The sequence below is a fragment of the Brachionichthys hirsutus genome, chromosome 8 (genome assembly GCF_040956055.1).
Source record: "Brachionichthys hirsutus isolate HB-005 chromosome 8, CSIRO-AGI_Bhir_v1, whole genome shotgun sequence".
Taxonomy (NCBI): Eukaryota; Metazoa; Chordata; class Actinopteri; order Lophiiformes; family Brachionichthyidae; genus Brachionichthys; species Brachionichthys hirsutus.
This window is the reverse complement of record NC_090904.1, coordinates 5962990-5989752: the sequence shown is the minus strand read 5'-3', so window position 1 is coordinate 5989752 and position 26763 is coordinate 5962990. Positions and strand designations below refer to the sequence as shown.

The 26763-nt window shown below is 47.0% G+C and overlaps 1 protein-coding gene across 1 annotated transcript; it reads right to left on the bottom strand.

Annotated features, from left to right (window-relative positions):
* Positions 1 to 10955: 10955 nt before the first annotated feature.
* Positions 10956 to 26100, bottom strand: trim62.1 (tripartite motif containing 62, tandem duplicate 1). The gene is made up of 5 exons (XM_068742408.1): positions 25693 to 26100; positions 17449 to 17544; positions 15480 to 15736; positions 14686 to 14801; positions 10956 to 12114 (listed from the first exon to the last, which is right to left on the bottom strand). The coding sequence occupies exons 1-5, from the start codon at positions 26098 to 26100 to the stop codon at positions 11564 to 11566; spliced, it is 1428 nt and encodes a 475-aa protein (XP_068598509.1). The 3' UTR covers positions 10956 to 11563.
* Between the last annotated feature and the right edge of the window lie 663 nt (positions 26101 to 26763).

Sequence of the window (26763 nt, the reverse complement as noted above, 5' to 3'; positions counted from 1 at the left end):
AGTGAGATCAGAGCTGCATCGTTTCACCTAATCAGTGGCTTAAAACCCAGAAATGTTGAGTTTACAACGATAAGAGAGAGAGAGAGAATACTCTCCATACTTATATATTATCTATATAAGTTTTAGAAGTGTTACACAAACAGAGTTTCAGTTTCAGTACATTTATTTGTTGCGTTTTAAATGCAACGCTAACCTGGTTTCTATGAGTCCAGCATACATTTTGAGATTTAACAAATGGCTTCATTCATGGTGAATAAATAATTTCACTTGTGAGAATTTGGGTTGCCATGTTTGTGAAACCTGCTTCCTTTTGGCGTTGCGACTGAACCTGGAAACGTCACAGGATGAAAAAGCCTTCGCCCATGACGCGTTCAGGGTTGGATCGGAAAAATGCAATCATCGTTATCTTACTGCGACGTCACCTGTGGAAAGAAATGCGCGTGGAGACGAAAGTTCGCGTGAACTTTCTCTCCCTTTGATGCTGCCCTGAATCCTTTCCTCCGCGCACACCAACGGAACCATGTTTAGACGTGAACCCGCGCAGCGTCGCGTCCGGCGCGCATCCTCGAGTCCGCAGCGCCGCCGCCTCTTCCACGTTCTCAGACAGTTTATTAAAAAAAAAAAAAAAAAAAAAATCAGACAAAAGGAAAACAAAAATGGCAGCCCCGTCTTATTTTTATAAGCAACGGACGCCATATTCTGCAGACCCCCGCACGTAATCCGGGGCTGTGATGGAACGCTTCGGAGGCGCGCCGGGATCAGGCAGATGTTGCGTGCATTACGCGGACCAACGATTGTTTACGTTGATTTGCAGGTTTGAATAGCCCGGCTTGAAGCGGAGGAGAAAAAACAAAAACAAAACACAACGCCTGACACTTCCCACGACAATCATCGTGCATTTGCTGAACGCTCTGCAGCGGCGGAGCCATAAATCCACACAATCACGCCGCGTAATCAAAGGTTCCACTCCACGACTGGAGAAAGGAAATCACGCAAAAAAAAAAAAAAAAAAGCATCTCTGCGCTGCAAATGCTCTTCTAGGTTTGCAACTTTTGCAAAAAAAAACACACACACATAATCAATGACGCAGAAGAGGTGCGTGCCAGAAAGGAGCCTCGAAGCCGGCAGGTGATTTGCATAATGTTCCGACATACCTGAACCGGAGCAGGAATATTCCCGTTCCTCGCGGATCGGATCTTTCTTCTGCTCCCAGACGCGCTTCAAACCTTCCGGGTCGCCTGCTGTTCACTTCTGGGTGCTGCAGTCGAGCTGAAGCTGGGCTTGATGTTTAACCCATTTTCTGGTGTTTGTGTGTTTTTTAAACGCTGCAGACTTAGACTCACATTGCATATATGTGCAGGGGAAAGTTCACGTTTAATTCTATGCATTCCTGCACAGCGGCAGTTGCGTGCGCGCCGCGTGCGAGGCTGACAGTCTCTTACTGGCATCATCACTAACAAGAATTTCAAAAAAAAAAAAAAAAAAGCCTGCTGTTAGAATTCAGACCCAACTGGCTCGGAAAATGTAGTCAGCAGGATTTGTGGGAATGCGGCTGTCATCTTTGGAAGCGCTGTACTGATTATGATGATGACGTAGGTGTGTGTGTGCGTGCGTGCGTGCGTGCGTGTGTGTGTGTGTGTGTGTGTGTGTGTGTGTGTGTGTGTGTGTGTGGCGGTCATGTGGGGAGAGTACAGCGTAATCCTCTCAGATTGTTAATCTGCCCCGTGCTTACCTCAGCAGGAGATGGCACTGCTGCCCCACAAGCAGAGGCTCTAATGATGGACTGCAGTGGCGTCGTTAGGCCTATTTTAGGGGGGCTCCAGCCCCCCTAAAATATTCTTAAACCCCCCTAAATAATTTTGGGTTGTTTTTTTTTGTTCAGTGACCAAAATTCTCTATTCTATTAAAGCCGCCAGAATATATGTTTAAAAACATATAACCTGTCATCATTTAATTAAATCTGATCATGAATCTGTTTCCCCTCACTTCATGACGCAAGTTAGAGAACACGTTCCACCTGTTCCTATAGAGAATGCCCACATCACTGTAAATCCAGTCCACGTTTTCCCTGTGACCGCGCTAATTGTCGGTCCCTGCAGCGTGTTTGAAGCACACAGAGCATAATAAAAGAGCTTTAGGACGTGAACGGAGGGCTGAACAATGGACATAAGAAAGTTTTTCAAGAAAGTAAGTTTATCACTGCTGGTAGTAACATTTAAGCCCTGTGCCACGCCCACAGTCTCCCTGAATCAGAGACAGAGACCTGCAGAACCTGGAGGAACCTGCAGGTTCACGCACTGAATAGAACTCAGACACAGTGAAAAGAGTTACTTTTCCCTTGGACAGGATGATAGCTTGAGTTAAGATTCTGCAGTAGATGCCGAGCTACTAAAAGGCATCCAGGCATGCAGTCCTAAATGTGAGAACTTCTTGAGTGAATCACACTTGAATGAACTCTCAAAACACTCCAGCCTGAAAACAGAGGAGGTTCTGGTGGCCACAAAACAGAGACTGGATGTTCTCCCAAAGATATATTATCTCTGCACAACCTCCTTGATTCAGACATGTTTCCCTCTCTGAATGTTCTACCGAAGTTGCCCTAACGGTGCCCGTAAGCAGCTGCTCATGTGAAAGGTCCTTTAGAGCACTAAACCTCCAGATGACCTCCAGATGTCATCCTGTGGGCTTTTGGCCCACTTCTTTCAGCGCCTTCACACTCGCGCAGCCGAGCCGACATGATTTGGGGTTTAGTTCAGGGTCCCTTCCAGAACTTTGTGGTCGCCCTCGCATCAGAGGTCAGAGGTCAGGCTTGAAGTCCAGCATGTGCAGGCTTATAATGGCTGCAGGCGGATGTGTCGATCCTGATTGTGTGCTGTTACGGATGGATGGTGAGGGAGAGAGCTCCGTGTTGTACCTCCGGTCACATCCAAGGTCAACTGAACGTCGTTCAGCCATAAACGTGTCAGGAAACTCTCACATTTGTGATTGGACATCGTAGATCTGGCAACACTCCTGGGGCTGCTCCTCTAAAACGTGTGCTCGTATGTTGAGAATGTTCCAAAAGCTTCATCTACATATATTTAAATGTAAAGGCAATTTTATGAGTAAATATTTCTCAAACTTGGCCTAAAATAAATGTCTGGTCTGATTATTTTTATTTGGAGATGCTTTTACTATAAAGAATATTTTCTCTGCCAGGTAGCGCTGTGATGTTAGTAGCAACTCCTTGTGTAGCTTTCATGCTTTAACCTGCAGGTAGGCGTGTCTTCTGGGGAACGAACGCCGCTTATCGCTCAGCCCTGCACATCCAGCTCCCTTCCTACCCGCACCCGCAGCCTCACATACAAAATAATGCTCACACATTCAAATGTAGGCTGAAACCCAAATGCAAACCTCTGCAGGACTGAAGTCACAACGCGCGTCCTACAATGAGCGAGCCGCAGAGCAGAGAGAGACGGAAGTCCTTTTACCAGTATTACTGGGGCCCACCTCTGAATTCAAGCAGGTCAAGGAGCAAATCCGGCCTGCGCAGTAGGGAAAGGTCAGAAACACTCCAAATACAGACAGAATTACAAATAAGTATTCAACAAAACCAGATTCTGCTCCTTAAACCGGATCACATTGATTATTATTATTGATTATTTGGGCTTTCTAAAATAAGAACATGTCTGGTTTACTATATTTGTATTCAGGAACTCAAATGGGAACGTGAGCAGCTCGGCTATTCTTTGGAACTAGCACTAAAACAAAAAAGAACCTTTGCAGCGCGTGGAGGATTTTGCGTGTCGCCTTGCACGGCACCTCGGAACATCGTGTTGTGTGATAACATTACACATTATTGTCACCTTTTGCTGGGACCAGCCCAAGGTACACATGAGCCACGCCCATTAATCTGCCCCACCTGTAAGCCGACTCAGTCAGGTGGCTTTTAAAACGTATTAGGATGAATAATAATAATAAAAAGAATTACACTCACATTGAATGCAAAAAAACAAAACAAACAACAACCTTTATCATTCCTCAATGATGGGTGATCAGTGGGAAACACCAATGATTCTTATTCCGATAATGAATGGTTCATTGTCAATATAAGCAGCCCTGCCTCACCGCTCTGTGATTGACGCTCTAATCCTGCCCCGTGGAACACACTGCCTGTATATTAGTGGATACCTGCTTAATAATAGCCCAAACAACGTAGCGGTAATACGGCTTGTGTGCTCGCCGTTAAATCAAACATGCCTCTTGTGTGTTTTGCTGCTGTCAGCAGGTTCATTTCTCTGTTAGTTGTTCGACAGGTTCTCCCGTCTGCACAAACAAGGCCACACCTTCTCAAACGCACATGCTCCCTGCACCTGGCCTGGGAGGAGGTGGAGAGGAGGAGGAGGGAGGAGGTCATTATCTCCTTTAGGGTGGAGCAAAAGAGGGAGGTGAAGCGAGCAGATGAAACATTTGAAGCTCATACTGACACGCTGCTCTGAAGGCTCCTGACTCCAGGTAGGATTTTATGCACCTCTCTGCAGTTTCCCCACCTGGATTAGCATTTTTTTTCCTATACGTGTAATTTACATTTTTATATTGCAGCGATGTGACACAGGTAACGTGTTGCTTTTAAACATGCTCAAAACAGTCTGATTCCACCGGATCTGGAGAAGCTAATATTGACTGGATTGAGAAACTGCGACGAGCCATTTGTTGAATGTGTTTTGAAATGTAATTAAATATAATACATGTTCAGAGCAGGACGAACCGTTGACAGCCGACTGGTCCAGGGTTCACGAGTAAAGTCAATAATAAAACTATTGATCTGCAGCCACAGAGCAGAAACATTCACCGACAATGAAAGCTTCATGCAAAGGCACGTTGTTGACGTGTAAACGTTTACAGAAAAGCAGGACAGTTAGTGTCAGCAGAGTGCCTGGCATTCCTGAGGACCTCCACCCCGAGGCAAAAGGTGCAGTTTCTTCACGTGCTGATACACACGCGCGTGTTTTCATTGTAGCCATGGATGGCGTGCTGGAAGGATCGGTGGGACTGTGCGTGTGTAAACTGGCCGTCAGTCTGCTCTTCCTGCCCGCGGTGGCTGCCTCCCGCAGCTCCATCAGCCTCTGCTGCTGCTGCCTCCTCATCTTCACCGACTTCCTGGTCACAAGTGAGTCCCAGGATAGGATCAATTCCTGATATAACCCAGACTCAGGTGTGGCCTTTTTGCCTTTTAATACGAAGAATTGTATAAAGAAATCGTTATAGTTTGAGCACATTAGAGCCTGAGCACTTGGTTGGTTCATTATATTATATTGTTATGTGATGTGATGTAATGGCATCCATCACACATAACTTTTACAAAAGATATGACAGCATAAAGTAAAGTAAAATAAATCACATAGCAAATAACGCAAAGTATTTCCCTCCAACGTAGTTACCATTACAAAAAACTTCATTTCTATATTTATTTACTCTACTAATTTTACTAAGGAGACAAATACAGAAAAAAACCTATGTCTGATTTGTATTTATTTTTTATAAATAATGAAACCATCCTCCTCTTGACCGAAATGAGGAAATTAATTCTTCAGCATTCACTCGTGAAGTCTAGAAAATGTTGACGTACCTCTGAGTGATCCTGTCTGTCCAGCGGGGGCCGAAAGGAATAACTTCCTGGTCATCCAATCTAACTTCCTCTTCTGCTTGATCGTCTTTTCATGCAGGGCAGCAGGAATTCTAAACATAATCAAATATTATTTGCGCTGAATACTTGATTCTGTAATTATGGTGCATTTTTTTGTATTTCTTCCAGAGGAAGCGGTTGGCTCTAGATCTCAAATACGAAAATATATTCATATATTAAAAAAAAAAAAACTCTTTAAAAAAAAGAGTCATTTGGAACCAACTTTGCTAATAAATAACATCCAATAGTCCAATTAGACATAAATATCTTTGTGTTTGCATCGCACAAATTATATAATCTCATCATAAATATGTGACAATGCATTCTCCAATCAACATCAGTCATCTTCTGATTGTACCTCCATGAAGAATCCCTGATGGCCCTAAAAAAAATAAAAACAGGGAAAAGAACAATCATCAAAATGCGGACAGATGGAATGAAAATTCCAAGCTGTGCGAATGTTCATGGGAATTGCTGCTCTGATCTAATGTGGGCTCTCTGCTACTCTCTCTTTCTTCTTCCCCAGCGTTCCTGACTCTCCTTTGCATCTTTGAACGCTGGCTGAGTGACCCGACCGCCGTCAGTGATGTCATCGCTTTGCGGTTCCTGCTCTTCCTCAGCCACACGTATGGCATGGTGCTGCTGCTGACCGCCCCGCTGATCGCTGTCGAGGCTCTCACCCAACGGCTGTGTGATGGACGTTATGTTGGACAGGGGACTGTCAAGGAGGAGGAAGAGGAGGAGGAGGAGGAAGACAGCAACAACCCAGAGGGGCCTGCGTCTCCTGTTGTCAGCTACCTCTGCTGCCTGGCGCTGTGGGTTGTCGTCGCCCTCAATGTCACCTGGAGGCAGGAGGAAGTGCGGGCCAACGATTGTTTGCGCAGAACCAACTCCCTGATCAGATGTTTGCCCAACCACCTGAGCCCCGTGTCCAGCACCTTGAGTCCCTGCTGGATCACGGCCTTCCTCTCCCTCGTCTCGCTCGCCCTGGTCACAAGTTCACGTCTGCAAAGACCGCAGTGTCATCGTGCACCGATGGCGCGGCCACGCAGAGAAAAACGTGGACTTGAAGCGAACGCCGACACCGAGCGTCGCTGGCCGGCCCGTGCTGCAGCGCCGGCGGTACTCTGGAAGCCTGTGATCCCCGACATGTCGGTGTCAGCGGCAGCACGCCATGTTGACCCAGAGACAACACACTGCAGCTGCAGCGTTCACACAGCGGGCTCCCGGAACATCACACAGGTGTCTGCACGTCACCATGGCGACTTTGGCATCGCCTTCCCCACGTGTTTGCCTGCAGGACCCGAGCAGGACGGGACAAAGACGGCTCCAGGTGTGAGGTTTAGCTCCGAGGACCCCACGGACTCAGGATACAGGAGCCGGGGCGGGGTGGGGCGACGGTGGGGCTTCCCCAGCCTGGGGGTGAATGTAATGATAGCGTTGGTGGCCGTGTTCGCCATCTTTGTCCTGCCACTAAACCTCAGTGTAAACATTATTCTGATCAGAACCATAGAGGTTCTGTTAGACCCGTGCATCGGAGCTTTAGCTTCATCTATTTCGAAACACAGTCAACGAATCCAACGCTCACAAAGTCTTGCATAAGATCCAATTGGTGAGGAGCAAATGGGGACACGGAAAGGACGCGTCCTGCTGCAGGATCGCCAGAAACATGTTGCATCTGTACCACCAGCAGGTCAACAGCGGTTTGAACAGACCCCATTTGAACCCAATCTGAGCTCCTGTTCACGCGAGAGCAAAACGTGGAAACGGCTGAAAGGTCCCGAGCAGGCAGGTTGAGGCCTGCGCGACAGAAAGACGCTAAACCTGAGCTGGAGGACGACTTTCATTATTCAGAGACTGCAGAACAATGGAAGTATTTGCCAGTAGACAATGGGTTAACCAGTAACGTGTTGATGCTGCATCACACGAGCCCTGAATAAAGTAACGTTCAAATAAATCCTGGGTGAGCTGGAGGGTAAACCTCTGTCTGTTTGTGTTCTGTAATTCAGCTGCTGACCCCCAACAAGAGAACCCCCCCCCCCTTAATATCTAATATCGGTCATGGTGGAAGTTCACTGGGTGTATAACGTACGCAGAGAATACTTCTGTCCCTCGCCTTGAATGTGAAAACATGAAAACATTTGTATTCTCAAGCCGAGCTCTTCCTTTTCTTCTTCCATCAACCGATATTTTAAAACATTTCACTCTTCCTCTCTTGTCTGAAGTTAAACGAGGAGATAACCAGTTAGCGTAAAAACAGGAAAAGGCTAATAACAGCTACACATTGTAGATGGAAGCTATTCCATCAAACACCGGCGTGGAGGTGGGTAACACCCTGGACAAGTCGCCAGTTATCACAGGCCCAGCCAAGCACACCCCACATTCACACAATGGCAATTCACAGTCAATGTGGCAGAAGAACCCTGTCGGGCTCGGGAAGTGAGGCAAGTTCTACTCATGTCGGGGCAGGCGGGCAGCTATGGCCCCCCCCCAGCCTGAGGTACCAGGTACTGGAGCCGGTCCAGAGCTGGGACACGGCTCGACACCAGAGGGCGCTCCAGCGCAACAACTCAAAGGGTCTGACATTCAAACTCAGGGGCTCCAAAATGTTGGACATAAAGTTTAAGAAATATGAAAGGAAAGGAGTTTCTAATTTCACCTCTTCCTTCAGACAGAAGAAATATTTGTCCAGGTATATTTACATGTACTTTTACAAGGCTGAGGGAGATGTCGTCTCAGGATGGGGGTCGCTGGGCCTGCCCTGATGCACTGAAAGGTCATTATTGCTTCACATCTGTGAGACGACATGTTCTGCTGACGTGTGTGTGAGAATAGAACAAAGGGAAATGAGCTCAGTGGGTTTTGTCTGTTTTATGACGACACCATGATGAAATATGGACGTTTCAGTTGTTACATCCAGAACAGGCAGGACCTTCGCTTGGTGAGGATGTCATGGCTACTAGTAAATAAATAATTTCCTTCCCAACACTGTTTTATTCAAACATATTTGTGCTGCTCCCAGAAATATAAATGATCCCAGATTGACCTTCATGTGACCTTTCTTCTCTTCCTATCTGAGGGAATCATTCATGTTTCTCGGGACAAGTTGCACCGTACAGATTTCCAGCAGCGGTATTTATTTTAGAAGTTATCTGGTTAAAATAAAAATAAAAAGCAAATCTTATAACGGGCTTCTGGAGCAACATAAAGATGTTTGAATGTGCAACCAAACATTTAAAATCTTTGTGCAAAATGTGACAACTATATATTTAATGCTTTTATCTCATCGACACTACCTGATGTAAAATAAAATAATATTTTTTTATTTATTTAATAAAGCAGTATGGTTATTCTGCATTTGATGTCGGGACAGAGACAACTGGGAAAGACTTGTTTTTAAAAATATTTCATTGCTAGAATGGATCAAATCCTGTCCCTATTTTAAAAAGAAAATGATTATTCCAGAGTAATCTTTAACCTGATAACATAAACCTCAAATCTGTTCATGTCCCAGGATTATAGCTGTGGCCCATGTTTCCCTATTTGTAGGTGATAGAACTGAGCTCTCCTTTTTGTGCTTCCCATCACTTAATAGATGAAAAACCTCTCAATCCTGCCCGGAGTGACGCGTATCAGAGTCAGATCTGGGTCTCTAAGAGGGGACCGTAGTGACTTTATCACAGACGCCTTACCTTGGAAATGGAAAAAGTCATAACGAGAGTCAGGGGAGGAAAGTACTCGGAATCAAAGCCGGGGATGTGGAGATATCTGTCTTGTGGGTCTGCTGGGAAAAAAAACTCCTTCAAACCACACAGTCTGACATGAAAGAGCTGCAGGCGCAATCGTGATGCAACAAGACCCTTACTCTGGAGTGTGAGAGAAAAACAGCCGGATATGAAGCAAAACAGACAGACAGACTTTCTGGGTATGGCCATATTCTCCAGTGTAGCTGTTACAGATGACAAATGGATAGAAGCTGCTGCTCCCCCACAGGGGGCCATCTTTTTCTTTTTTTTAGTTATTATGTCTCATGTTTGGGTCTCAGCCTTTGCCAGAATAAAGAGCAGTAATGGAAAGAGCGCAGGAACCTCCCGCCCCTCCGCTGGATGGATGAGCAGGGCTGAGAGAGCTCGGCACACGTCAGGGAAAATGTCTGGCATGACGCTTTACTGAACTGAAGCAGGTACCGACAAGCAGAGGCAGATGTCCCTGCTGCTTCCAGCAAGTGTTTCAGTTCCAGCTACACACCGAGAAAGACTGCTAAACAGTAGCGTGACGACCTTTCAGTATACTGATGCCAGGGTTTGGCTTAAAGGAGAGTTTTATAGGCCTGGGGAGGGTTAACCCTGCAGCAATTTAAAAAAAGATCTGAAACTGCAGACCGTGACAGATTCTATGTATCAAGAAGTCACTATTTAATCATTATAGTACCCATTTGAGGATAGGGAACTTGTTGGTTGGGAGGTATGTCTTTCTGTGACTCATGTTACCAACCTGAAAACAGAACAATGTGCAGAAACTAAATTGAGGAATGCTGGAACACTGGTAAGCTGCATGCTTACCAGTGTTCCAGGCCAAGCTCATTTGACCCTCAGTTGTTTCATACTGCAAAGACTGGAGGTTCACTTTACAAAACAAGGGCGCCGCACCGATTTCCTGTTAAACGGACTCAGGACACACACACACACACACACGTAAAAGCGGCAAAGACCAAAGTGATTGTTTTTGTTTACTGTTGTAAAGTTACCGAAGATCTGCTCTGGAATAATCACTCTTGGTCACTGCACAGGTTTATTTTAGCAGCCAGATGGGATTCCTCAAGCAAAACTAGATGTTAAAATTATATCTGAAGCAGGCTATAAACACCTATACACACACCTACACACACACGCACACACACACCTCTCAGTATGCTGGACTTGGCTGGGCAACTGGAGCCTCTTAGAGATGCCTCTGCAGATCTTGTGTCTGTACACTGGAGATACGTGGGGGGGGGGGGGGGGGAATAAACCTGCGTGGATTATCAGTGATTTTGTGATTATGCAACACGGCAGCAGCCATCCACCTCTCCGCACAGCCGCCCTCCGTTTCCTTTGATAATCAACATTTCTCACAGAATCCAGCTCGATTCCACCGACTCTTTAGCGGTTTTGATCAATGATACATTTCTAACCTTTCAGAACTTCATCTGAGAAGTTATACTTGTAGACAGACATCATCGTCATTTAACTGACAGAACTAAGAATGGTAAAATTAAGCAGGAGCCAGCATGATCAGACATTTAGACCTTTTAATCTTGGATAATCTGTTTACATACATGCAGATTTTACCACAACAATAGCAGCATATTTCCGAACCTCCAGATGTCGACGTTCCTTCCGCGAGGTACAGCTGGACAGAGATTCCTTATTTTGTTCTTAGTGGCATAAATACTCGCTCGGACACACGCATTTCCTTCCAATGATGAAAAACTCAAATGGATTGGACCTGCAGTGGGAACGGAAACCACGGCCTCAGACAGAAGAAAGTCCTTGAAAACCTCCGGGTATAGATTACTGGACGAAAAAAAAAAAAAGGAACCGAATCATGTTCCACACACAGAGCTAAGTCGACTATACATCGTCTGACAAACCTGGAGCCTGTTGAGAAGACCGGCCCTCTGTCTCTCGTGCCATCTTCTCATTTGAAGACGTGGAATGAGGCCCAAGCGCGGGCCGGTATCATAAAGTCGCAAAAGACGGTGCAGGTTTCATAGACACATTGAGCGTAATTCTGAACCGAACAGAACCAAACAACTTGTTAAACCTTATTTTTACTCATCTTCTTAAACGTCCACTCGTCCTGTGAATTCACCTCTGATGGATTCGGGACGATCGTGATCTCAGACGCGAGCAGCTCCTAGAGGCGTACCGTGTTGATTCGCAGCGGCTGCACATTCTTGCCGTTGGCGTGGCTTTGGCCCGGGCTGAAGTAAGGGAAGAGCTTTGCGGGGAATTTCTCTCGGTAGGTGTACAGCCAGGACATGTCGTCGGCATTGTAGAAGATGAGCAGACCTTTGTGGTAGTCCAGGTAGACGCCCACCTTCTCCAGCTTGCTCTTAACATTGAGGCGGGTCCAGGGTTCTGTGCAGGCGCTGTACTGGTTCCCGTCGTGCATGACGATGCAGTAGAAGCCCCGGCTCGGCTGGATCTGGATGCTGCCCTTGCGGCTCACCGTCTCGTTGGCCACGCCTATCATCCACTGGGTCTTTTCTGAGACCATCACCTCCCAGTAGTGGATCCCCGACACGAAGCCCTCTGCCCCCAGGACAGACACCTCCACGTCAAAGCGGCGCGGGGAGTCCTGCAGGGGCTGCGGGTGGAGATTCCCATAAGCCACTATGGTGCAGTCGTCCGAGAGGATCAGTCTTTGGTGGGCTGTGATGGGATCCAGGGTCAACGCCGCCGGCACTGAGGAAGACAACCACACGAAGACAAACGTCAGCAAGTATTGGTTTGACTTGAGGCTGCGGAGAGAAACAAGTCGGCCTTTAGCAGCAGCGCTATTAGCGTAGCTGCATTTTGTCTCAGTAGCTTAGCGCCTTCGTTTTTGCTGCAGCGGCTTGGCATCAAATCGGCTCAATGCAAAAGAAACACAGCTTTGATATAATAAAGTACTTTATCCATGCCGCGTCGTAGCTTGCTCCGATGATCTGGAGGAGGATTCAGTGGCGTGAAACGTACTTTAAACGGTAGCTAAGGGCTCAATAGCGCTACGAACCGGCCCCCAGCTGAAAGCAAACATCCGTACGTCACGATAAGCACAGAACGCCAGGACTGCAGCGCCATTCTTAGTGGCTGTTTTCTTCGTCATCACAGATGTTGTGTCAACAGTTTGATGCTGAGGCGGAGAGTAAATACAACGAGGTGGAGAAAAGGTCATGAACCGATCCCTGTGAAAAGACTTCATGCAGGCAGCGGATGAGAAGATATAAACCCGTCTGGTTGGAAAACCTAGAATGAAAATGTTGTCTTCCGTCAATGATGTCACAGAAGAACTGTTTTCTTTTTTGACTGGTTTTGACATGCAGGTCATCTGAGGTTCTTAATACAATCAACATACATAAAAAGTAATCGAAGTCTATTTATATTACTGGTAAATTTACTCAATCAGAAACTTGCCTCAAAGGGCTTTTGCGTTTGTTCAGTATAGTGTGGCTGCACACATGTGACTTCCTCTTTGCTTACACACTTGATCCAGAACAGGAAGCACGCAAAAACAGAACGGACATCTCTCAAAATGGAATGACGTCCATTCAAGGAATCCATGAAATAAAGCGGAGTTTGTCCAGTTCTTTTTGCCGTCCACCAAGCCGTCTGATCCTGTGAGAGCTAAACATCTGAGAGGCTTTTAAGGTGGAATCCCAGCACACAGCGAATCATTAGAGCCAGAAGAGAAAGCTGCAGAAAGATCCACAATGACTGTCTGATCAGGATTGAAGCGACAGGGTGGGATTAGGTGCCACTCGGCGTCCACAGGACAGCATCGCATCAGAGTAAATAGGGGACACGTCTCGGTGAATTATCCAGTAAAGACACGCTGAATTCCACAAATGGTTCATTTTCACAGAAGACAGATTGGTGAGTTTTAACCGAGAATTAAATGTGGACAAAATAAACCAGCATGCGTCACTGAAGCTGTCTTTGGAGGACGTGATCAAAGCGCTGCCCCGAGGCCAACCATGACTGACGGCTTCTTGTTTACGTGGAGCACCCAATCAAATGTCAGGACAGCGAAACGCCGAGTTGTGCAGCCAGTGTGAATGCGAGAACAGAATGACCCATTTTTAAAAAATATATATTCGTTCTCTTTGCTCTCTAGCAGGAAACAGCTTTTTAAAAGTGGAAATAAAGGCTTTTTTTTCTCCAGCTCCTTCTGGTAAAAAGAGGCGAAAAGTCTGGCGCCCAGGCAACAGAAAGGGGGAGGGGCTCAAACGGTGTCTGTTACGATCCAGCCATTAAAGTTTCATAACCCAGGTTCCTCGTTGTGTCACAGAGAAACCAACAAGCGTGCACGTGAGGGGAGGTTCCGCGTTTCCTGCAGAGGGAGGAAAGCAGAACACGGGATCGGCTAGATATTCCCGACTAACTGCCCGGTGACAACGAGGGATGGACAATGATGGGAGGAATGTCTTTATTTCATGTCTACCAGCTGCTGGTGATGGATGGCAATCAATTGTTCCATTTGGCAGCCAGTCAACGGACGGCAAAAAAAAAAAACCCAGCCTGGCCTCCCCCTCAGCAGGCAGCAAGCTCGATTGGAAGAATTGATGGAGGGAGTGAAAAATTCCTCACATTATTCCGGATAATCTCCGGTGAGTGAGCGATGGCTGAGAGACGGAGGGAGGAGTGCTCCCCTTAACGCCGTCAATCACGGATGGGGCACGGCTGCACTCCGGCTCCGGCCATCATCATTCATCCGAGGAGAGAACAAAAGCCGAAGACATCCCAGAATTCCTGAATCCGGAGCCGTAGAATCCAGTTTCTACGGTATCAGACGTCCCGCCACCAGCACCACTAAGACGATTACGCTCGCCTCAGGCTCGGTTTTAACCACGACGCCGGCTACGCTGTCATTCGTCTGTCTGGCATGAAGGGCGGGATGGCGGGCGTGGCCACAAGCCAATGGTGGTAAAAAAACACCGTCTAGAGTTTAACGTGAATAAATAATAAACAGTGAGAATGAGGAAATCATCCTTGCGCGGGTTTTTTAAATGACATCAGCGTCCCACGCAGAAAGGAGGTCAGCATGGTGTCGAGGTCGCCAAAGCAACAAGAGAAGAAATGTACACGATATAAGAGGAAGACTATTGAGCTTCAGAAGGGTAGGAGGAGCTCCTTCCTATTGGACAAATCTATGTACGGTATACTGTTTCCAGCTTTGATGCTACGCTAAGCTAGCCAGCTGCTGGTTAACGCCTGCTCGCTGACCCATGTAAACAACAACAGCAGCAGCAGCATGTTGTATTTACGCTCACATACCTGGCGAGACATCCTGGAAGAGCAACTTCCATATCGTGTACTGCAGGGGACCCATGTACTTGGATGTGGGGAAGTCTTCGTACGTCAGGTTGGTCTCGTGTATCTTCCCTTTAATCCTGAGACGTAGAATAAACACATCAACAGCAGATTTCTAAATGACACGCCCTTTTGTTTGCGCCACACCGTCAGCGGGTCCACTTATGACATTCTACAGTCACGGACATGAATGTTTAACGGAGGAGGAGGAGGAGGAGGTGCCGCTCAACCTGCAGCATCCGCTCGCTGCACTCCTTCACACGAGACGTCAGGATGAAGGATGAAGCGGAGTGAAATGAGCCGATCGTCACCCGGACAGGATTCTATCCAGCAAACCTTATCGTATAAAATGATGCTGGGCCGCGTGATTCGGTGATTATGGTTAGCTGTACACTCAACCTCATTAATCTAAGATATTAAACTGCTCAATTAAGCCCTCCTCCCAGATTAAACATAACAGCTGGTCTACTTCAGGACTAACACACCATCTGCTCAGGGATTAGCTGATGCTCAAATCCGTACTTGCTCCTAAATCTAAGCAACCTCACATTTACCTTGAACAGGCTGTGAGGTTTGTTTTTTGTTTAATTTGAAAACATTCGACAGCAAATATTTCAGCTATAAAGCGAGTTGATGGAGGATTTAAGGCGTTCATAAAAACCTCATCCTTCTTGAAGCAAGTGAATTTAAAGCTCAGCTCTTTTCTCATTGGGCTGCAGCGTTGAGCGCTGGGACAGGTTCATGAAATCTCTGGGCACCTTTCAGACGTGATCGCTACTCCCTCCAGGAAGTCGTGCCTTCCCGTCTCGTTGAGGCGCTCCTGCAGGATCTGGATGCCTTCCTTGACGTCGCGCAGCTGCTGGCTGTAGCGCTGGATTTTGTGTTCTATGTCAGACAGCTTGCGGGCCGTGTCCATCTCCAGCTCTTCCAGCATGCTTTTCTGGCGCTCGCGCAGGAAGCGGTGAAGGCGCTCAAAGGCATCGCCGATGGTGGCGCGCAAACTCTTGGCCGAGGACTGAAAAGGAAAGTGAGAGGAAGCGCCATTACGGGGCCATGAAATAGATTATAGAGTACAGTTCATCCGAGTTGACTGAATTAGATACAGGTCAGTGCTCTAAATTGTGTTCATATTACATTAACGTTCCGTTATTGATTCAATGTATAGATTTTTGTGTCTCTCTGAGAACAGACTGTGCACAATCACGCCCTGAGAAAATGAAGTAGATTCACACCATTTTACAGAGAAGAAAAAAACAAAACAAACAAAAACACATTGAACCAGAAATACATAAACACACCGTTTGAACCCTCGTATGTCCTGATCAATCGTCACGTAAGAGAAAAATTAAACTCATGTCCATAAACAGATTTAAAATGAATCCAAGGATTCTCTAGAGCAGCTGAGGACGGCGACATTTATATCCTCCTGAGACCCAGCCAGTTAGCATGTCCTCCGTAGTGGACATTTGTCCATTACAGAGGACATGCTAACTGGCGGGCTGGGTCCCAGGAGGATATTGACAGACTCACAATTATTATTAATATTATTATATAGACAGGAACTGATGGTACGGAGGAGACGGCAGCAGCCCACCAATCAGTCCGTCAGTGACACGTCTGCTTATTTGGCCCAGCAGGCCGCGCTGGGACCGAGACAATGTCTGCAACCCTTGGAGACATGAGGCTGACGGCCTTCCAGGGAAGCGTGCGAAGCTACGGTGGGCATGTGAATAGGAAACAACGGCTCGGCTTCAGACCGAGACACACACGGGCCAAAGATTAAAACCGGAGTGTGAGGCCGGCTCAATCGCTCCGAGCCGCTCGAGCGAACGATATATGATGGCAGAGCGGAAACAACAGAAGCAGCTTCAATGGTCGGCATACGGCGAGGCATCGGAATTGTCCCTCACGAGTCCAATAGTGTTACGAGTGCAAGGATAAGATGGCAACGTATCGCTTAAACAACATTAAGGAAGTACAAACTGCAAACGTACCCACATAAGAACAAAATGCAGAGTGACATTTCATTGTCAGCTCCCTAAATACATCAGAGATCAATAAAGTCACCGCGTGGCTCCCGTCCAGGCAGACCACTCAGTGCAAATGGATGCAAGCCTAACGAGATCAGTCCCGTCCAATGAGGAGTGGGGGGGGGGGGGGGGCTGCAATCTAGAAGTCAAAACAAGTCAATGGACAGACATGGCGTGGCTCGCTCTGGCAGCCGATGGCGCCGCAGTGCAGAACTCAGGAAGAAGGATGCTGCTGTGACATCGCTCGACGGGCGCACCACCGGGAGGAAGAGGACGGCGCTTCCTGAATGACAAATACCAGCTGACTGCTGCACATCGCTGTCTGTGAGACCATTTCCTGGTCAATAGCTTTGATGTCAGCACAGGACAGAGAAAAGGGGGAGTGTCTGAGGGTGGGGGGTGGCTTCGAACGGAAGAGTGGATGCCCATTATTCGCTGATTCAAAGGTGTCGAACTGTCAATAAACCAACTTACCCGTTTGAATTTAAAACCCAAAACAAACCATCACTGTCTCATTCACATTTTCTAACTAAAATCAATTAATCAAGAAATGATCATCATTATTCAGAAATGATTCCAAATGAATAATTCGTGGCTGCGTTTTAGTTTTGAGGCTTGATCTGCTGCCGCCGGCCTATTGAGATGAAGAACGGCTCCTGGACCAACCGAAACGCGGCTAAAGGAAATGTTGCAGCACCTTGGTCTCAGTGAGCTGTCTTTGCAGGAGGTGGAGGGCCTCGGTGTGTCCCTTCTCACTGTCCTGCAGGGTGGCCAGCTGCTCCTTCATCTCCCTCTGCACACAACGGAAGACAACAACCAGCAGGTCTGAGATGAGGCATTAGCACCACAATCACAGCAGCAGAGTACCGTCTGCAAGGGTTTAGTTGCATGCAATACGCCAATCAGGCAAGCTCCTCTTTCAAGTTGATAAAATAATTAGTCAGTTCCTAAAAAATAAAAATTATTTGTGTTGAGTGGAGAAAGACGAAGGAAATGGATGATTACAAATTGTTCGAAAAAGTTCAAGCAAGTTGTTTGCTTTTGAAATTTCCTCAACACATAAAGAAATCTGATGCAAATTACCAAGATAACTTCTGATGTCATAGCAAAAAAAAAAGCAATCATCTCCGTGGAGGCAAAGGACAAATAGCTTCTATTATCACAATCAATGAAGTAGAAAAAGCCACTGCAGCTCAGAAACGACTGGATATTTAATCTCACTATTCAAACAAACAGTGCAGAGTATTTATGCTTAGTGATTAGTAAAACAAGCAAACCATGACGGTGCCGTTACATTCAAGTTTAAATACACGGGTCTGCAGCAACAATCAAACACAGCACGGATGTAAACGACCTCCTGCTGACATCTAAAACCCAAACACTCTGAACAAACACTCTATCTCTGTGAGATGAGTCATTCGCTTTGTCCCCGTGCACAGACGGCACCACGGGCTGCTGCAATGTTTCCATGACTGGAATCGGATAATGCCAAAGTAAGGAATACCATCGGAATACCCTGGAGACCTACAGCAGGAGATTTATCATCAGCAGTTAATCAGTTATCAACAAAAAAAAAAGGATTTTCCATATTGGAGGATCAGGATCTATTTCTACCTCCAGCGAGGAGGTCCTGAAATGGCTGCCGTTTGTTATCATTGAAAACTCAATTTACGGATCCAAAAATCTGTTAAAAACACAAATCAACTCAACAAGATTCACTTTTATTTTCATGGTTGGTGTATAAAGATACCAAGAACAATTTAGAACCTTTTGGTGATGAGCCAATGTAAAACTAGGTCTCCACTGACCCAACCATTTAACCATCTATTCTGCAAATTAAACAGGGGAAATCACACGAAATCAAAAAAAGGAGAAAGAAAGAATCCATGCATCTTTTTGCGGGGAATTAGAAAACGTGTGACTTTGACGATGTGCTGCTCTGAAGGAGGAATCGGGGCTCCTCCTAAATGACAAGCAGAGTGGAGGACAATGTTTGGTGCAGAGGTGGAGCGTGACTCTCCATGATAATGACAGGAGTGCGGCAGGCTCAGCAGGTTCTCCGCCTCATCGCGCCACTCGTGTCTGCAGCGGGTCAAAGGCCTCTCCCACACACAGAGACGGAGCGGTACCGGCAGGGCGAAGACAAAACAGGCTCCCGCTGCACATCGGCAGCGAAACTTTAAAAAGTCGCTGCCCCCTCATCAACCGAGGGACGCAACACGAACCAGCTCTAACAAAAGACTAAATTCTGGCAGGAACAGGAGGAGTGTGTGTGTGTGTGTGTGTGTGTGTGTAAGTGTGTGGACGCTTCTCTCTCTCTCTCTCCTGTCCGTCACATCTGGCCAACACAAGTCTGACATGACATTTCCCCAGGACTTCAAGGTGAAGGAAATGGAGGTCACGGCTGAAGGATTCTAAATCTCACACTGTCACTCCCTTCATCCTCTTCCTCCTCTGTGAGGCTGGCAGCTCTACATGTACGAGGAAATAGAAGGAATAAAAATCTTTTTTTTACAAACCGATGAATGTGTGCTGAAAATTCCTCCAACGTTCCTCACGGCCGAGTCTGATTACATTCAGCAGCTTGTTCGGGATTCAGAGAGCGTTCTAGGCTTTAAGCTGCCAGCCCCGATGAAGAGGAGAACAAAACAACACGCAGTGTCACAGCATGAATAATAAAAAGCCTACAGGGTGGAGAACGTCATCACACACTGCAGGCCTGGCTCCCAGAGAATTCACCCACATGCACCTATGACAGGAAATAAAAATAGAATAATCTCCTGACTGGAGGACATGTTGAATGTGGACACGCTGCTTGGAAAACAGCAGCTTTCATCGGGTCCTCATTAGACTGGCGTCCCCAGCAGAGCAGACAATATCGCAATGTATAGTACTGCAAATTATTTATTTTTGCAAGGACTGTTTGGCACAACCGAGCTGACGGCGTATTTCCTGCAGGCAGCAGACGGGGTGCGTAAATAGGACCCCGAACACTGACAAAGCAGTGAACGCATCACAGCATCACAGTCGGGGTGAGCTTTATGAGCTCCTCCTGATTTAGCACGGAATTAGCTTGAAATATGCCCGTCCAGCTCAAGGTTAGGGTAGGGTTAGTCTTTCCTTTTATGCACGGGTAGAAAAAGAGTATCAGATCAATCACCATGGTGCATTTAAAGTCTGGTGCATTTAGTTAATTGGTTTGTTTTAGGCTGGCATGAAAGTCAGTTCAACTCTGTCCTGGTCTTAAAATCAAACCGCCGGGTTTGGGCTCAGCGCAGAAGGAGCTTCGGTGCAGAACACACAATCGCACGATGAATCTAGCATGAAATTAAAGTCCCAAATAATCATCCACTCGAGAACAAAAAATTCACTCACAGAGTGATCAACATGAACTAAATGCCAACAATCCATCTTTTACTTTCTTGGTATCTAGACTGAATCAGTTCAAATGAATGTGCAAAAAAAAAAAAAAAAAAAATCCACCCCTGCCCAAACTCATAATTCCTGAAACAATAAGTCAATAAAACTGCAAAAGGGAGATGAAACGTCAACATTTCTGATTTGTAAATGGTAAAAAACAAACAGCAAGCAGAGCAGCCACGCCAAATAATCTGCTGCGGGTTCAAAGTGTTGCGAGTATATAAACACCGAAATAAAAGCAACAGTTCAGCGGTGTAGTATTTCAAAACATATTTTCTCGTCTTTGATGCAACAGAACAACAGAACGCTGAGTAATGGCCTCTGGGCGCGCAGTCTTTGTGATTCTGTACACAATCAGACTTTCAGACGGGCCGACAGAGGATAGATTCCTGCTTAGTAGTAAAACTATCAGCCAAATATAGTTTTAACGTGTGAAAAGAAACAAAAACCAGAAAAACAAAAGTGCTGCCTCACGCTGTGAACTCTGGAGACATCAAAATGAACTTGTGATGCTCCCAGTGCCTTCTTTCCCCGAGTATCAGCAGGGGGGGGGGGGGGGGGGGGGGCTGAAAGCTGCAGGACAGAGACACTACATCACCTCCAACATCTGTCCCAGGCAGGCAGACGGGAACAGTCTGTACAGCAAACTGTGTGAATGTGCTTTATGAATAAAGAAGGGTTTGACTGTGGGCCTCACATGGCCACACCCCCGGCTGTCGTCAGGGACAACGGAGGATTTCATCGGGCTTCAACCGAGTTGTTGTTTGATAGATCAGTTTATATCGCTGTAAAGATTAACTAGTCAACTGATTAAAACGGAAGTGTGAGAGCAAACTTCGCCTCCTCCTTCATAACAGTGATGACAAGTGAGAAGTATTTATGGACTTTTTTACAGACAAATCAGTAACATGGTAATATTTAATGAAAATAAGAGTTTCTGGTATTTGGCCTATAAAATGTAATCTTTAATCTTACATACAAAGGGTCCAAAACCCCAAAAACCAGCAAATCATTTTTGGTGATTTTTAAAATGATCAACTACATATTTCAGTCCACACGTTTAATATTTATACTTAAATTTGCACAGAGAAAATAAAAATCTAATTCCTGAGCATTTCTATGGAAACCACCACCTGACAGTTCAAGAGAATCGTCCAGGATGTGACAGAAAAACATTCGAGACATCCTGTGACAGAGTATTCAGTTCTGTGTGACTGATGCTGGCTCAGATCTCGAGATCACACGTGACACCCCCCCCCCCCCCCAAATGTCTCCAACTTTCGTTTTACACAACACGTTTGGTAGAAACAGTGGGGATGGTGTGCAACACGCTGATGCTGGCAGCAGCCTCCAGTCCTCTGAATATAGGACACGTCGTGTAAATGATGAATGCACACAGAGGCCACTGCTCCACTTCTGGAGCGACGAGGGGCACAGAATATGCAAATGTACAAAAAACCAACAATGCATGCCCATTTTAATACCGCCATCCAGAACATAAAATCACTCATGAATTGTTAAAAACATAAATAAAGGGTTGAGCTTTAGAGTGTGTCGTGAGGCATTAGGAACGCACGAGGGAGACTTTAAAGGCACCAACGGGCCTCAAAGCGTCCAGTTTGATGGATAAACATGATGCAGGACACGCTATTTAAGACAAACCCGGGTTGGGTCTCCACCACAAGAGAGGACATTTGAGAGGTTCAGAGTAAAGAGAGCAAACGTGCTGCTTGTGAAACATCAATCTCAGCTCAAAGACAGGCTCGCGTCATCTTTTCAGAAACGCTTCTTAGGATTAGTAAAACCTAAAGGAGTCAGCGTTTAATATAAAACCACGCAGCGCATGAAAGAAGGCTCGCCGCGTCGTCCCGGCACGCCCAACGCGTACAGGAGGGATGACGGCTTTTTGTACCTCGACTCGGTCCAGAAGCGTTTCTGTTGCGGCTGTCGTCTCGTCGGCTACAGCTGGCCAGCAGCGCCGTCTGACCAAATAAAGAGCGTCTCCGCTCCTCTTTCACTCAGCCCAAACTTTTGGGATGTCTGTTTATAACAGACTGTTCCTGCAGACGCTGGCGGCAGTTCCAGGAATTTAAAAGATCCGTTTCTAGCATTATTGTATGAGGTAATCTTATCTGTCACTGGATGGGGGGGGGGGGCAAAACTGACTGTTAGTCTTTCACCTCAGATCAGAGGGATGCAAGTCCCTCTCTGCTTCCGTCCCAGCGACAGGAAAGCCTCCATCAGATCTGGCTGGTTGGAACGGAGACTGAAGACTCCGACCAGCAGCCCGTCTGATTAAATCATCTGCAGGGCATGACAGGAGATTAGCCCCGCCCACTGAGAACAATGACCAATAATCTGCCTTTAATCCCAGCTCATCAGGCAGCTAAGAAGGCAGAATCTCAAGGCTGCAGCAGCTCACATCTTCCCAAATACCCAAATGACAGATAAAACTGCGAGGCCGAGAAGCTTTTTTTTTTTTTTTTACATTTTCTAAGACCTGAAATTGTCTCCACTTTGATATCCAGCACTTTTTAGGGTTGTGCTACCTCAGACGTTTCCCTGCCGGTCCTTCATTTAACGATGATTTCAGAGCGGTACCTGGTCTAACCTGAAAGACTCGGGTCCAGCCTCTGATGTCATACAGCAGACAGGAAGCATTCATCTGGTGTGGGAGAGAATTACATATCTGCACAACACACCTCATTGGAAGAGGCTATTTCTGTCCTGAAACCTGTAATTGTGGCTCAATGACATGAATTAAGTCTCCAGTTTACTCAGTGAAATCCAATGCAATATGGAAGCCCGGTAATGGTCTCTACACGACAGCTGCCTCTCTGTCACCCAAACTGACTGGCAGCCAAACTGGACAAACTGCAGCTCGTGTTCCGGCTGTTGTTTGGCTGAAATGTCGGACGCCGAACAAGATCCGTGGCATTTAATGGAGGCGCGTGCCTCGACCACGGAGAGACGACGCAGTGAGGCACGGATGGAAAGGCATCGAAAGAGCTGGAGAGACAAACGAAATAAGAGGGAGGAAGATGGAGCTGCAACAGGAAGGCTGGCTGAAATGAGCCACAGGGGGGGGAAAGGCAGTCGTGGGTGCCCTTGACTCATTACTGCAGTAAGCACGGCCATGCGTGGTGATGGCAGGATGAGAGAGAGAGAGAGAGAAGAGAAAAGAGGGACAGAAAAAGAGAGAGAAGAACTAGGGGGGGGGGAAGAGAGAGGAGCTACCACAGGAACGCCTCCGAAGCTGCCGTTCTCCGTCTGCCCTTTCTGAACGCGTCGATACTCTCCTACAGTCAACGCCTGACTTTGAGGCCTGACAGCGGAGCGTATTGATCCAGGGCAGCGTTCGGGCGTAGCTGGACGGCAGGTCCGTGCGGATGACTCGGATACTCGCTCTTCATCATTTCATCGTTCACCGGTAGGCTTAGTGAGAGCTGGATCGCTGCACAGCCGCTACAGCGACGCCGTCTCGGGGGGGGTTCTCCACGCCATTCTAGATTCAGGCCAAGCCCCCAGGTTATTTGGGCACCATCTAAGCCTGCAAAGCTGTAGTCGCACACAGACGACCGACAGTCTCCATCATCACAGTTAAGGTGCAGCGGCGACAGTTGTGCTCTGCAGGAGTCCACGGCAAACCTTAGGTCACAGTGGTGGTGAGATCAAGGGCAAAGTTCTGTCCAGTTCCTGTCAGGGTTACAGCGACACAGCTAATCTCTAATTAACATGGCATCAATGCACCAAAAACACAAGGTATCATTCGCCAGAGCATCGAGTAGAGGAGGATGCGCAGATAAGAATGTGCAGCTCTCTGGTTCTCACTGGATTTAGTGAGTTCAAAGTGAAGACAGAGAAATAGCAGACAACTAAAGCGACAGGAATCTACACATGTATAAATCTGATAATCTGATTATGACTCACTCACTGACTGGCAGAGCTGCGATGCGTGTGCAGCAATGATCCCCGGCATGGCCGGGCCCTTGGCGTGTTAGAGTGTTACAGATACGTCAAGCAGCAGGACGTAAAGCTCTCAACACACCAACAAGTCTCAGAGGCCGAGGTGAATGGAGTGACGTGCCAGGCTAAGGCGCTCACAGCCTGCCACAGACCGACCACTGCAGGACTCCTGCGGATGGGGAATATAAATTCATCCTCCTGGAAACTCTGCTTCTGACTCAACAACAGCAGAGAGATGATTCACCTGAACGACGTCTGGCGAGGTTACACCTTTGGGGAATGACTTCAGAATCTGAAGCTGAGACCATCTGAACATTTCAGTCTGAATATGGCTGCGCTTTGATCAAGGTTATGCATATTAAGTGGTTTCAAATGTATGGCTTCTGTATTTAGAGCCACCATCGGGACTATTATCCTACAATACCCTCAGAGGAAGTCGGGTAGGGGGGGGGCCGGACCAACGTGCCGTTCATAACTCAGCAGTATTCTTCATATAAACATGCGTTTAAAAGGACCAGTTTCAAAAACGCTGCCAGGGAAGTGGAAGATGTGGAAGTGGAACAGAGGCTGCTCCCCGAGACGGGCACTGCAGCAAAGAATAGAGTTACACTCCTGCAAGAGACTCGGGGGCATTTTATGTGGACGCGGAACAACCATTTAATTATGACGTTAAACTCAATGTACAGAATCCGATGAACTCTGACACCGACTCGGACCCGTGTGCTGTAAAGTAAATATTAACCATCAAACGGTCCATTTCCCATCCGAGCTCACCCTGATCTGAACATCCGTCATTGGGAAGCGAGAGGGGCGGCATGAAATTAGACGGGAATCTGTTTCTTAGCATAGCAAAGGGGGGGGGGGGGGGGGGAGATTAGGATCTTTGCTTCACAGTTCTTGGATTTGGGCTCAGTGGGAATGATCCAACAAAACACTGAACTGTGGAAAATACATGTCGGTGTATTTCTACCTCCACATGAAATCAAGATTAGCAAGTGAGCTCATATCTTCATAGTCACTGTCATGGAAGCATTCTGTTGATAGCAAGCATTGGTGTCAAAATTCACCGGGAGTGAAATGCAGAGCCTTAGATTTATCAGAGTTGCATTTTTTTTGGGTATATTTTCTATAAAATACTTTCAGAATTTAAATGGCCATTTGAAATAACCTTTGCATATTGCCTACATAAAAAAAAAAACAACCCTAAAAAAGTCACAGTCGAAAAAAATGAAACCCAAAAGAACTCAGAGATGAGAATGAGGTAATGAGGGCTTTCAGAGAGTGTGGGGGGGGGGAGGGGGAGGGGGCAGTAAATACAGTCTCGAGAGTCTACATCAGCAAAGGTAGTCGTGAAAAAAGTGCTAAATTCTCAAAGCGCATGAGTAGAGCGGCTCCGAGGACTGAGCCTGAACTGTCTGGGCGGCTCCAAAGGGGTGAATGAGCACATCCTCTTGACGGGTTTTAAGAAAATGTCAGCTTCCCCGTCTCTAATGAGCCGTCAGTGTGTGTGTGTGCGTGCGTGTGTGTGTGCGTGCGCGTGTGTCCCGTTACCGACCTGGATCTCCTCGTACGCCTCGTCAATAGTGGTCACTTGGTGCTGCTCGTGGAGCGCCGGCTCGTCACAGAAGAAGCACACCAGACTTTTGTCGGTGAGGCAGAAGAGCTTGACCTTCTCGTGGTCCTTGCAGGGATAGGAGCTCCTCCGGGCGTTGAGGATGGCGTCCAGCGGGAAGGCCGAGTAGCGCTCCACGATGTTGGACAATTTGAGACTCGGCGAGAGGAGAGGATCGGCGAAGGTCCTCCGGCACTCGGGACAGTCCCGCGTTACGTGATGCTGCTGCCTGCTCCAGTGTTCGGTGATGCACTTCCTGCAGAAGTAGTGCTCGCAGCCGAAGCTAACGGGGTCCTGGTAGATGCTGAGGCAGATGGAACAGAGCAGCTCGTCCTTCAGACAGCAAGCCATTTGAGAACAGAGACGCCGAGCCGCGTCCAAGAGGGCGATTCTCTGGAGCGGAGTCTCGTTGGGTTATTCTCCGAGTGAGGGATGCAGTGAACATGTAGCAGGCGACTTCAGGAGACTCGCACCTTTAGTGGTCTCTGAAATACGGGAAACAACAACATTAGCGTATAGAAAATCATTAATAATGCACGCAACGCACGGACCAACGTGTGCACAACAAAGAAATCACTGGCAGAAGCTGATTCTGTCGGTTATTCATTAACAAGGACATCCATGAGCAGAGGAATAAACACGAGGGGGGGGGGGGGGGGGCGCAAAGATACAAGCAAAGGTCTTCTTCATTCTAATGCAAGGAATGATGAACCAAAAAACAATTATTATTATTATTGTTGCTTTGGTGCTCCCGGTTTAATTATGGAAAACAATATCTTCAGGCTGAAAACGGTATCCAGTTGTCCGTTGCACCGTCAACGTGCACTATGAGCACATTGACGGTGCACTAACGTGCACTATGAGCACATTGACGGTGCACAAACCTGCACTATGAGCACATTGACGGTGCACTAACGTGCACTATGAGCACATTGCTGGTGCACTAACGTGCACTATGAGCACACTGCTGGTGCACTAACGTGCACTATGAGCACATTGCTGGTGCACTAACGT

What these genes read in the sequence shown, in the direction of transcription:
- trim62.1 (XM_068742408.1), bottom strand. Translation starts at nt 26,100, where the DNA reads ATGGCTTGCTGTCTGAAGGACGAGCTGCTCTGTTCCATCTGCCTCAGC. An exon ending in GACAGCTCACTGAGACCAAG is followed by an intron (nt 15,737 to 17,448) that starts GTGCTGCAACAT and finishes TTTCCTTTTCAG; the next exon opens with TCCTCGGCCAAGAGTTTGCG. An exon ending in CTTCCAGGATGTCTCGCCAG is followed by an intron (nt 12,115 to 14,685) that starts GTATGTGAGCGT and finishes TGTCTTCCTCAG; the next exon opens with TGCCGGCGGCGTTGACCCTG.